At 41.9% G+C, this 13416-nt stretch overlaps 1 protein-coding gene across 1 annotated transcript in view; it reads right to left on the bottom strand.

Moving 5' to 3' along the window:
- The window catches only part of CDK14 (cyclin dependent kinase 14), a 583384-nt gene that overhangs the window by 126090 nt on the left and 443878 nt on the right, over positions 1-13416 (bottom strand). The window contains exon 11 of the mRNA XM_082661962.1: positions 6715-6778. Coding sequence (XP_082518088.1) covers positions 6715-6778 — 64 coding nt within the window. The remainder of the gene's footprint in view (positions 1-6714; positions 6779-13416) is intronic.

Below are 13416 nucleotides of genomic sequence, written 5' to 3'. Positions count from 1 at the left end.
ATGTGGCCTTGGACAAGCCACACAATCTCTCCAAGCCTCAGTCTCCCAGTTTCCTTGTCCATAAATTGGGATAACAGTATTAGAACAATAACATTATAATAACTCAGGAGTTATTCTAAATACCAACTGAGATAATATGTTGAAATGCTTTGTAAATAATAAAATACAACATAAAACGTAAGGTGTTATCATCATGGTATTCTGTTTCTTTTTAATTAAAAAAATTTTTTTTTTAATTCTTTTGGCTGCGTTGGGTCTTTGTTGCTGTGCGTGGACTTTCTCTAGCTGCGGCAAGCGGGGGCTACTCTTAGTTGTGGTGTGTGGGCTTCTCATTGCGGTGGCTTCTCTTGTTGTGGAGCATGGGCTCTAGGGCACGTGGGCTTCAGCAGTTGTGGCACATGGGTTCAGTAGTTGTGGCTCGTGGGTTCAGTAGTTGTGGCTCACGGGCCCTAGAGCGCAGGCTCAGTAGTTGTGGCGCATGGGCTTAGTTGCTCCGCAGCATGTGAGATCTTCCTGGACCAGGGCTCGAGCCCGTGTCCCCTGCATTGTCAGGTGGATTCTTAACCACTGTGCCACCAGGGAAGTCCCATCATGGTATTCTGAAAAAATTTACATCTTCCCTCTGGAATTAAGAAGTCTGAATCTACTTAGTTTGGGGGCCTCAGTTAGGCCTGTGAATAGCTGGAATTGAGGAGAAGTTTTTTACCTCATTACAGAGTCTGAGTACAACTACGTCCATATTTATATGTTGCCTTCAAGATCAGTGTGTCTGTGAGCTTAGTTTGGGGCACAGAATGTTTAAAATACTCCCTTTTTGCAATTTGCCTCCAACGGCAAATTTGTTGCTAGAAATTCTGACTTTAACAAACTTTCCTTAATCAAACTGCTTTTTGGATTAGATAACTTTCTCTTCAGAATAATATAATCACTTTAGAAATACTCTGTTCCCTTGCTTGATTTGGGAAAAATAGAATTATTTCAGTCTAAATTTCATTACTTTTAATTGCTTCCTGTCTAGCAACATTTTTCTCTCCCTGAATTTTACAGTGCCTTCCCTTTCTGAACTCCTGAATAACAACTGGTCATTAAATAGTTGTTGAATGCCCCTTTTGTTGGAAGCATTTAAGAGATGAAAAAAGTTTCATACATGGACTCCACATGTTATTTTGGGGCCAAAGTATTTCATACAAAGTGATGTTTATGGGTCCATGTTTTACTAAGTACAGAGCTCAGATCCTTCCTACTTTTTTGCTACTTTCTTGATAGACTAATTGTCAGTAAACTGTTCATTAGAAGAAGGTCAACGAGAAATTGTAATACAGATGCAGTAGCATGATCATCCATGATTCATGCTGCAAAAAAAGGGCACTGAACTGAAACCCAGGGAGACCTCCTGGGATCTACTTTCATCTCTGACACTGACTTTGGGGAAGTCCTTTAACATCTCTGACCTCAGGTTCCTAGCCTTACAAAGGACTGAGCAGGGCTATATGCCCCCTGGAACTTCTTCCGGCTCTAATGTTCAATTTGCTTAAATAGTTACCGCACAACCGAAACACCGCTCTTACTCCCAGCTCAAGCAGCCCAACGGTTTTCCTTGACAGTAGGAAACTGCAAAATCTTCTCAGAATTCTCAGTCCCTCACCCTGATTCTACTAGTCTGGAGAACCTCAAATGCCTACCTATATTCTGCCCTGATCTGGGGCTACCACAATTCTACAAATCCCAAACAACCCCTCCAATACATACCCAAGATGTGTTTTTAAAAAATATTAAAGCTAAGTCTGTCTTATAACAAAGAATTCCAAGCACCACTTCACCAGAGGTGTATGAGCCATGTGGCCTCTGTTGACATAAAGTAGCCGAGGGCAAAGCAGGCAGGGCAAAGTGGTCCTGGGAGTCACACAGGGAAGGCTCTTCCCATCCCAGAAGGAAATGGAGCAGAGGGCATTAAGCAAAAGCATCCCAGTAGTGAGTCATGAAACAAGTGAAAGGGAAAATGTAGTAATTTTGCAGTAGACTCTTACTTTTTGATAGAGAATGGGGTTTGGCCTGTGATGAATCTCATCGAAGGTGACAGAATTACTGAAGTGCTAAGAATACCACGGTGTCACCTTTCACCTCCGAGGCTGGCCCACAGCAAGCATCCTGAGGATAGAGATAGAAGGAGACACTCTAGTATGAGAGGTGGGGAGAAGGGGGAAAGAGGGGGAAGGAAGGACAGAGAGGGACTAGAGAGGGGGAGAGGGAGAGAGGGAGAGACCCCTAATTTTGAGACCATAAACCACAGAAACTGAGGGTGAGGAAAAAGAAGTGAGAAGGCAATCAGGTTCAAAGAAGACACAGACCCATTTCCCACTTCTTTTGAGAGAAATTTAAATAGAAGTAAATGATGGGGAAGTGGCAGCTCCCAAGGTTAGATTTCTTATTATATGTAACACACACGTGTGTGTGTACGTGCGCATGTGTGTGTTACACATATATTTATTTATTTTATGCAGCTGTGGCCTGTCCCAGCTGCCTGGTTGCTATGGGAATAAGCTGAAGTTAAGGAATTTTGTGTTAGCATAAATATAAGTGCAGAAGAGGACACACACAGGCTAAATTCTAAAGAATCAATCCCAGTTGTTATCTAGTTGTTCTTTTAAAATCTTAACAATTGTTCTAAGCCAACACAGAATTTTTTTCTCTTGAGGCAAAACAAGTTAAACAAGACTAGTAAGATATGAGAGTGAGGATTACTTTCAAAATTCCTTAAAAATTAGAGTCATTTTTTAAAATTCCAGAGAAGCAAAACTTGTTTATAGAAAAATGATACTTTCTCTAATATATAAAGAACCCCTAGAAATTAGTAAGAATATGACAAATGACACGTAACTCTACTGTAAACTGGCAAAAGATATTAGTTGCTCACAGAAAAGGAAATACAAGTGATCCTGAAACATATGAAAAGATGCTCAGCCTCGTCATAAAAGAAGCATGTAAATTTAAATTATATTAAGATTTTTTTTGTCACCTAACAGGCAAAATTGAAAAGTTTGGAGTGGAGAAGAAGCGTGGAGTGGAGAAGAAGCGTTCTCATGTATTGCTGGTAACAGAGCCAACTGGTACCATCCTTTTGGACAACAATTTGACAGAAGTGTTCAAAAGTATAATTGTATACAGTGTACCCCTGAACAACACAGGAGGTAGGGGCGTTGACTCTTCTGCAGTCGAAAATCTGCCTATAATTTATAGTCTGTACTTGGTATCTGTGGTTCCACATCCCTGATTCAATCAACCGCCATGGAGTACTGTAGTGGGTATTAATGAAAAAAGTCCACGTATGATGGATCCATACAGCTCAACCCGTGCTGTTCAAGGGTCACTGTATACTTATTAATTCTTCAACCCTACTTCTGGTAATTTATCCTTCAGATATACTTGTACAGATGTGATGCGCCTATTTATGTGTGTGTATACGGGTTATAATATTTATAATGGCAAAAACACTGGAAACAACCCAAATGTCCATAAGTAGGGACAGGTTAAATCCATACAATGTAAAACAATGTGGCTGCAGGAAAAGAGGGAAGCCACACTGGCCTCCTCTATACAGTGACATGAGAGGACCTACAGGATGCATTAATGAGAAAAGCAAGACCCAAAATGGAACTTTTTAATATGGAACTATGAAAATATATATTCATAATTTATTACATTTACATAAAGGAAAGAAACATAACAGAAACTAATAAGTGGGGGCCTGTGGTTGGGGCAATCGTTCTGGGGAAGTAGGCAGGTGGCAGACAGGGTGGGGAGGCTTAGTACTGTGCTCCTTTTTTATATGGTTTGATACTTTGAATTGCTTAAATTTATTATCTACTCAAAAATTGGACAAAGTATAATTTTTCCCATCTATCAATCACACTCCTTGGTATTTACCCAAAAGAGTTGAAACCCACTGCCAGTGATGTTTAGAGCATTTTTATCCATAAATGCCCAAACCTGGAACAATCAAGATGTCCTTCAGTACGTGAATGGATACATAAACAGTGGCGCATCCAGACAATGGAATATTATTCAGTGGTAAAAAGAAATGAGCTATCAAGCCATGAAAAGACCTGGAGGAACCTTAAATGCATATTAGTAAATGAAGGAAGCCAATCTGAAAAGGCAACATCCTTTCAGATGATTCCAATTATATGACATTCTGGAAAAGGCAAAACTATGGAGACAGTAAAAAGATTAGTGGTTGCCAGGGCTTAGAGAAGAGGGAGGGATAAACAGGCAGAACACAGAGGATTTTTAGGGCAGTGATACTACTCTGTGTGATACTGTAATGGTGGATAAATGTCATTATACTTTGTACAGACCATAGAATGTGCAACACCAAGAACGAATCCTAATGTAAACTATGGACTTCGGGTGATAATGATGTGTCAGCTTAAGTTCATCAAACTGTAACAAATGTACCACTCTGGTGGCGGATGTTGATAAGGGGGGGAGGCTGCACATGTGTCAGGGCAGGGGATGTATGGGAAATCTCTGCACCTTCTGCTCAGTTTTGCTATGAACCTAAAACTGCTCTTAAAAAAAGAAGTCTATCAAGCAAAGCAAAAAAAGTATGTCCTCATGGCTCAGACTTTCTTCTTTTCCCTCAGACTTTCTAAGGCACTCTTTGGGGGTAGAATAAGGAGGTGGAAAGTGGGGTGGGACAGGTGGACCCTGGCACTAATATTTTCTCCTCTGGGAATGTGTATCTTCTTCCCCAGCACTCCCCTGATGGGTCTGCTTAAGTGCTGCATGAAAAGGCTCGTAGATTTGCTCCCTTTGCCTCAGTCTATTATCTTGTCTCTCCTTGACTCCTCTCAGGGCAACTCAGGAAGCATTTACCACATCTACTCTCATCCACAAGCACCAAGCACTGCCTGGAGTATCTTTTTTGCTAGTCAGTACCCATGCCTTACATTCATCTAAACACGTTATTCCTTTGGACCCCCATTACCTTTTATATATTATGTGTCTGTGGTTGCACTTGTACATAATATTAATAACTTATATATATATATATATATATATATATACACACACACACACACACCCCCTAATTTATATATGCCTACCAGAAGAGTCACATAAATAATGTGTTTTAAACATTCAATAAAATTCAGAGCAGCAGACATTCATTGAACCAAAATACATACTAGTCACAGCCTCTGATCTCATGAAGTTCCCAATCTGTTAGTTCAATTTGCATTACATCATAGTACTTTCCAGACACATTTAAAAAATGCTTTTGTGTGTTGCTTATTAAGATAAATTCTATTCACACCAAAATAAACCAAATACTCCATGTTTTCTCCTCTAGAAACTTGGTGGGCCAAATGACTATCTTAATTGTTCCTTTCTGCATCAACTTTATTCATTTACACCCTTTTCATATTCTCCTCTGCTTTATTTCCCTAGGACTTAAGATTTTAGATATTAACATGAGGAAGTTAGGCTTCTTTATGAACCCACACCTGGAACGTTTATAAAGAGCTGTGTTCTCACTTAAAATCCATTAGTGAGAGCACTTAGAGGATGCTTCTTGTTTAGTTAAAAAAAAAGAAAAAGAAAAAAAATCCATCTTAAATTAAGTATCTATAGTCTTTCATAACACAGAAGTTATTTAGAATTTTCAGTAAAAGTGCAAAGGGTCCTTGGGGCAGCCAAAGAAAATAAAAGAATTCTCAGCACATGGTGTACTTTCAGAAGAAAAATATTAAGAGTAACAATAGTTTCTAAACTCAGTCATTCTTTGGGATTGATAACTTATTCCTGATGGTCCCCCAAAAGAGAGGAAGGAGAGAAAAAGAATATACTTGGATCCTGTAACAGTAATTATTCATAGCTCTTTTCCCTCATAAAATAATGGACTATTAGATCTTCCATAAAATCCGTTTCAGTAATTTAATGGTAGGTTTGCATTTTATAATCCATGTTTTGTAAACAAGAAGAAAAAACAAAAAGATTATTTTACAATAATTCATTCCACTAATTTTTATTAAATTCCAAACCTTTCATCCCTCCTATAAAAATTAAATAGCCCATTTTGAGATTCTTCTTCCATTAAGCATAATTATTAAAACTGAAAGTTTCTTGACTGCCACCTACTGGTAAGAAAAAAGTGACAACTTATTTTATATAAAAGTTCTGCATTTTCCCTCAGATTTTCTGGTTTAGGGGTTTAAATATTTAACATTAAAAAAGATGGAATGTTGAACATACAGAACATTTTATATGTTTAAACTCAAATTAATTGATCATGTATTACTAGAGTTTTAAAAAATAGATAAAAATATGATTTTTCCTTTTTACAATGTAATACTTTCCCTAGTATTATTACTAGAAGTCACACAGATGGATTACAGTAGCTTGATTTAAAGTTTGTCTTTATAGACATGGATGCTAGTCTAACTGATGATGAAATGAAAGGTTACTTCAAGATTAGCCAGTCAAATCAAACGAAGAACATAGGGTGAAAAACTCTCACGAGGGTTGTCATTCAGTCTATCTTTGCCAACAAATAAACTGTGAAAACCAAAGGACAACTCCAATAAGAGGTTGAATACACAATGGCAAAAGTAACCAGAATTTTCCCAGGTAATATATTAGCTCGAGGGGGAATATTTATATATTCACCCTTTTCATAGCAGAAGCACTTAGTCATTTGTAATTAGTGAAACATACCTGGCTTAAAATGTGGTAAAGAATGAACTCCAGGCCACGTGTCCTCATTTGGCGTTCCAAGAACCTAGTGGAGAGCAGGAAATTGTGGAAACAGACTTATTATTTCCAAAGCACTCAAGATTCTCCAGTGCAGAAAACAGTACACTGCATATGATGAAACTCTGGATTTTTTTTCCCATTATCGTGGGCCAGGGATTTTATTTCAGTAAAACAAACCCAGCTAAAGAGCCACCCAAGTTGAATGTCTGTGTTTTAACAAACGCAGCTGAATGCGGTAAGACAAGTTAAATCTGCTGCATTTTATCAACTCCAAACTTAGTAAGCAGCCTTACGACTCAAAGAATGAGCTGTCATCTTCATGGAACTGAATAAAGTATGTATGTGTCCCTCATGATTCTTTCATGAGCTTTTATCCTTCACTCTAGTATCAGACGTGTCATCATTTAACAGTTCTAAGAATTCTGTCATTTCTTCCCCCACATCCTCTGTCTGGGCATCAGAATGTTTCAAAGAAGCAGAACAGACAGCTTGGGATGCCCACATTCTTCACTGGCCATACTATTTGTTAGAGTTAACATCTCTAGTCACATGATATATAGTTTCCTCATCCCCAAATACTGTTCTCCCTACACTGTCTCTCTCTATCCATACTTCCAGCTTCTTTCCGCATCTACTTTTCTATCCCCGCAATGTTTGATCTGGTCAAAGGCATTAAAAGGCAATTCCGATTCACGTATAACGAGCACACTTTATTCGAATTTTCAGTTCCATCATCTATTGCTATTATACTCAATGATCATGGTAAATCACTGATGGAGAACAGTGGAGATGAAAGGTTTAAGAGCCCAGATCATGGAGACAGACTCCTCTGATCCCCTACTTACTAGCCATGGGACTTCGAGCTTCAATTTCCTCCTTTGTAAACTAGGGATGATGATAAGAGCACCTTTTTCATCTGTGTGAGAATACTACCTGGTATGCAGTAAGCACTATGTAAGGATCAGATACTATTCAAAGCACCCACAGAAAATGGGGTCAGGTCAAGGAGGTGCCGGCAATGGAGGAGAATCCAGCCCACCCACTTTTTCCATAGGGATTCCCTGATCTGGGGGTCAGTGCCAAATGCTGTAACTCAGACTACGATGGACCAATATGACAGTCAAATGAGTTAGAAAGGGGAAGAGATAAAGCCAGAAGCTGGCAAAACTGGAGGAATGGCAGACATCATGGGGGGAAATGACACCTATTCACTCATCTCTGAGGATTAGCAGATACTACTAGGCAATAAGGAAATACAGAGCTCTGGCTCTTTATGCATAGACTTCCTAGCGGGTACAGGGCTGTGAAGGCAAGGCGGGGCACACATACAGCAAGCGACTCACTCACTGCTTCCTGCTCTGGCGAATCAGGGTTAATAAACACATGTATTACGTTCCTCACTGAAACACGGAATTCACTGAAACACTGGGTGTGAACACAGTGTTCAGGGGATCAGACAATACAGTTCTTGCAAGCACTAATTAACACTAACAGGCAGATCTACATAAACAAGGTCACACTATTGATGGGCTAGGTGGGGATGCAAGGCGCTAGGTGAGAGAGGGCTCTAAGAGTGGTAAGATAGGAAAAGAGACAAAGACAAGCCTGACATAAACAACTGTGACAACAGTGTCTCTGCAAAAGGCATGTCCTCCTTTCTTTCCACTAATTCTGATCATTATTTCAAGAGAGGGAGACAGTCAGGTGTGCGGGCAGCACACAGCTCATCTGGGGGATGCTCCTCTTTTGAGCTCCCACTGAATTCTGCATGAAGGACAAAGGGGTTTGACAGCATTAAACTTTAGCAACTAAAGGGAGAAACTCTCAGCTCAAAATCACATCTTGATCATGACAAATCCATCACGTATGAAATAGACCCTCTAAGGTTTTATAAACAATGAAAAGTCCAGCCAGAACGTGAAACTTGTTCTCTCACTCCTAGTAAAAGTATGATTGATACCCTGACTGTACCTGTTTCTACAATGTTTATGTTAACAAAGCTTTTTCAAAGGCACTATCCTCATCCAGATCCAGTGTTCTGTTTCAAAGTAATTATCAAATACTATGGCCATCCCATAAAAATTACCTGCAAAGAAAAAATACATCAGACTTTTTTTGAGTTATTATAGCATTGACTGATGAGATTCCACACCTCAAATTATTCTCCTGTCAACAACTCCTAGGCCATTTGCACAGGAAACAAAGTAGGCAAAGGAAAAGAAAAATTAGAAGTCAATGTTGCTTCCTGTAAAAAGTCTTTTTGGGAAAGGCAATTTGGGTTAAATGTATGCTTAGAGAGGATAGGCTACTTGTGCACTAGGGAAAGTGGGTGTGTATTGCCTCTGATGTCAGATTTTCCTTTGTATTAATAACTAAGAAATTCCACTACCAAGATACTTTGAAGTTAGAAGGAAAAAGAGGTACTCTCTAAAAGTCAAAAATAATCTTTTGCAAAAAAACCCCCAAAAAACAAAAAAACAGTGCAGAAGATAATTACATCTCAACATGTAAAATGTGTGCCTCAACATTTAAAGTGTGGTCCCCGTATCTGTAAATAAGCAGGCTTCTAATATCTGAGGTCACCCTCAGTCTGGAAACAACATGCTGTGATATGCAAAAAAGTCCTCTATGTGTTCATTTAAGCTGCTTCGCCTTAAACCTGTGCCCGTGGCTTGTATGTCTCCCTGTCCCTTTGCTGGTTCATCTCTGCACTCAGTTAACATTTACTGTGTTCATCACAGAAGACAGAAGGATGAGACTGGGCTCTGCCTTGAGGCGCTCGCTCCTACTCTGGTGAGACAGAGGAGTGGGACGGTGATGAGCTGCCTTCGACATAAGAAGAGCTCTCTCAGAAGTGTGAGAAGGGGGCAAGAGCCCAAAGCAGGGTGTGCTTGAGGCTACCTGGGGTGGGGAAAAGCTGCCAAGGAGAGGATCTTTCAGTGGGAGACGGAACACAGAGTGATGGTTGGCCAAGTAAAGAAAGTGGGGGGGGGGCCCAAGGGGAGGGACAACTGAGTATTCTGGTTATAAGGAAAGGCTATATTAAAATAATCTTGGGCTTCCCTGGTGGCGCAGTGGTTGAGAGTCTGCCTGCCGATGAAGGGGACACGGGTTCGTGCCCCGGTCCGGGAAGATCCCACGTGCCACGGAGCGGCTGGGCCCGTGAGCCATGGCCGCTGAGCCTGCGCGTCTGGAGCCTGTGCTCCGCAACAGGAGAGGCCACAGCAGAGAGACGCCCACATACCGCAAAAAAAAAATAAAAATAAAATAAATGTAACAGTAAACTGTAAAGTGCCCTAAAGATGTAACTGTCACCGGCAGAGCCCATTAACAATTCCCAGGGAATAAAAATAGTATCTAGGTAATGAAATAAAGTCTAACCTTTTTTCTTCGCCTTGGCGCTTCGTCTAGTTTCACTTGCTCACCGGGAGCCACGGGCAGAGGCCTCACACCAGCCCTTCGGCCCAAAGTTCCTGGTGCAGAACCGCCCTGCCGACACCTCGGCTCGGGACAGTGCGCAGAAGCGCCGAGCATGGAATGACGCGATTCAAGATGGCGGTGGCGGGCTGTGTGCAGAGAGGCTGCGCCCAGCACCACGATGATCTGGAGCCTGAGCCGTGCAGCCCCGCCCACCCCTCGAGAGCTCCGCCTCTTCCCCCCCCCCCCGCTGCCCCGCCCTATAAAGCAACCCTGCCCGCAGAGCTTATCCCTCGCCATTCTCCGATCAAAAGAGCTTTCCGGGCTTCCCTGGTGGCACGGTGGTTGGGAGTCTGCCTGCCGACGTACGGGACACGAGTTCGTGCCCCAGTCCGGGAGGATCCCACATGCCACGGAGCGGCTGGGCCCGTGAGCCATGGACGCTGGGCCTGCGTGTCCAGAGCCTGTGCTCCGCAACGGGAGAGGCCACAACACTGAGAAGCCCGCATACTGCAAAAACAAAAAACTCCATTGTTTAAGTTGTCATGATGCTCCTGACCCCATGCCTTCCCAAGGTGGTTTCCTCTTCTGGAATGCCCTGTCTCCACTGGCCAGGTTAACTCCTACCTCTGTTTCTAGCTTCATGGGTCACCTTTTCCTGAAAGACTTCCTGGACTCTGGTCCAAGTTACCTGCTATGATCTCTGTGTTCTTTGAAGGCTTTGTGCAGACTTCCATTATAGGACCACTCACTGCCTCATAAGCGTTAGATCACTCATCTGTCTCTCCACCGGACCATGGACCTCCAAGTAGAGACCATGACATTTATCTCTGGATCCCTAGCGCCTACCATGTGCCTGGTACCAAACATGCACACAGTAAATGTTGAATGAATGAAGGAACGAATGAATGGTGTGTCTGGGTAACAGCGTGAAGTTTCGTGGGCTTTATTGTTGGCTGGGTTATGGGATGGGAGGCTAGGGCCAGATACTGAATGCATGAAGACTGACTGCATTTTATCTCTCTTTCAAGTTGTCACAAACTGCAGGTCACATGACCCACTGGAGGACAGTAAATTTCATTTAGAGTGTTCATATCAGCATTTTTCAAAAGATGAAATCCAAGAGAAGATGTCAGAGGGTCACAGACACAGTAAAGATGCATATTGTTTTTATGAAGCAACATTTTATTCAACTTTTCTTCATGTTATATCTGTGCATGTACATATGTATGTGTGCATTGTGAGTCATGATGTAAAATGCATTTCTTACTGTTTAAGAGCCAGTTGATAGGGAACAAGAAAGCTGAAATCAAGAATGCACGTTTGGGAGCTGAGGGCAATGAGTTTAGTTCTGGGCCTATTAAATGTTAGAAATACCTGCAGGTCAAGACAAAGGGCCTTTAAAGGACAGATGGAAATATAGATATGGATCCTGGAAGAGGGATTTAAGATCAAGAAAAACATTTAGCGTATATACATTTGTAGAAAGCAAATACCAAAACAGCAGCTCCAAAATGGTCTCCCTTCCCTATATTGACATGTATACAGTTCCCAAAGGGTGTCTCTGTGATTTCCTGAACTTTTAGCATCTGTTAAGAAAAACAAGGGGAGCCTGAACCAAGATGGCAGAGTAGAAGGACGTGATTTCATTCCCTCTTGTGAGAACACCAGAATCACAACTAGCTGCTGGAAATCACTGACAGGAAGACACTGGAACTCACCAAAAAAGATACCCCACATCCAAAGACAAAGGAGAAGCCTCAATGAGATGGTAGGAGGGGTGCAATCACAGCAAAATCAAATCCCATAACTGCTGGGTGGGTGATGCACAGACTGGAGAACACTTATACCACAGAAGTCCACCCACTAGTGTGAAGGTTCGGAGCCCTACATCAGGCTTCCCAACCTGGGGGTTCAGCAATGGGAGGAGGAATTTCAAGAGAATCAGACTTTGAAGGCTAGAGGGATTTGACTGCAGGACTTGGAAAGGACTGGGGGAAACAGAGACTCCACTCTAGAAGGCACACACAAAGCAGTGTGCGCATGGGACCCAGAAGTAGGAGCAGTGAACCCAGGGGAGACTGAACCAGACCTACCTGCTAGTGTTGGAGGGTCTTCTGCAGAGGCGGGGGGGGGGGGTGGCTGTGGCTCACCATGGAGACAACGACACTGGCAGCAGAAGTTCTGGGAAGTACTCCTTGGCGTGAGCCCTCCCAGAATCTGCCGTTAGCCCCACCAAAGAGCCCACAGGCCAAACAACCAACAGGGAGAGAACCCAGCCCCACTAATCAGCAGTCAAGCAGATTAAAGTTTTACTGAGCTCTGCCCACCAGAGCAACACCCAGCTCTACTTGCCACCAGTCCTTCCCATCAGGAAACCTGCACAAGCCTCTTAGATAGCCTAATCCACCAGAAGACAGACAGCAGAAGCAAGAAGAATTACAATCCTGCAGCCTGTGGAACAAAAACCACATTCACAGATAGATAGACAAGATGAAAAGGCAGAGGGCTATGTACCAGATGAAGGAACGAGATAAAACCCCAGAAAAACAACTAAATGAAATGGAGATAGGCAACCTTCCAGAAAAAGAATTCAGAATAATGATAGTGAAGATGACCCAGGACCTCGGAAAAAGAACGGAGGCAAAGACCGAGAAGATTCAAGAAATGTTTAACAAAGACCTAGAAGAATTAAAGAACAAACAAACATAGATGAACAATATAATAACTGAAATGAAAACTATACTAGAAGGAATCAATAGCAGAATAACTGAGGCAGAAGAACAGATAAGTGACCTGGAAGACAGAATGGTGGAATTCACTGCTGCGGAACAGAATAAAGAAAAAAGAATGAAAAGAAATGAAGAGAGCCTAAGAGACCTTGGGGACAACATTAAACGCAACAACATTCACATTATAGGGGTCCCAGAAGGCGAAGAAAGAGAGAAAGGACCAGAGAAAATATTTGAAGAGATTATAGTCAAAAACTTCCCTAACATGGGAAAGGAAATAGCCACTAGAGTCCAGGAAGCACAGCGGGTCCCATACAGGATAAACCCAAGGAGAAACATGCTGAGACACATAGTAATCAAATTGGCAAAAATTAAAGACAAAGAAAAATTATTGAAAGCAACAAGGGAAAAACGACAAATAACATACAAGGGAACTCCCATAAGGTTAACAGCTGATTTCTCAGCAGAAACTCTACAAGTCAGAAGGGAGTGGCATGATATACTTAAAATGATG

This window comes from Grampus griseus (genome assembly GCF_964374135.1).
Source record: "Grampus griseus genome assembly, chromosome: 9".
NCBI lineage: Eukaryota > Metazoa > Chordata > Mammalia > Artiodactyla > Delphinidae > Grampus > Grampus griseus.
This window is presented reverse-complemented; position numbering and strand designations above follow the sequence as displayed.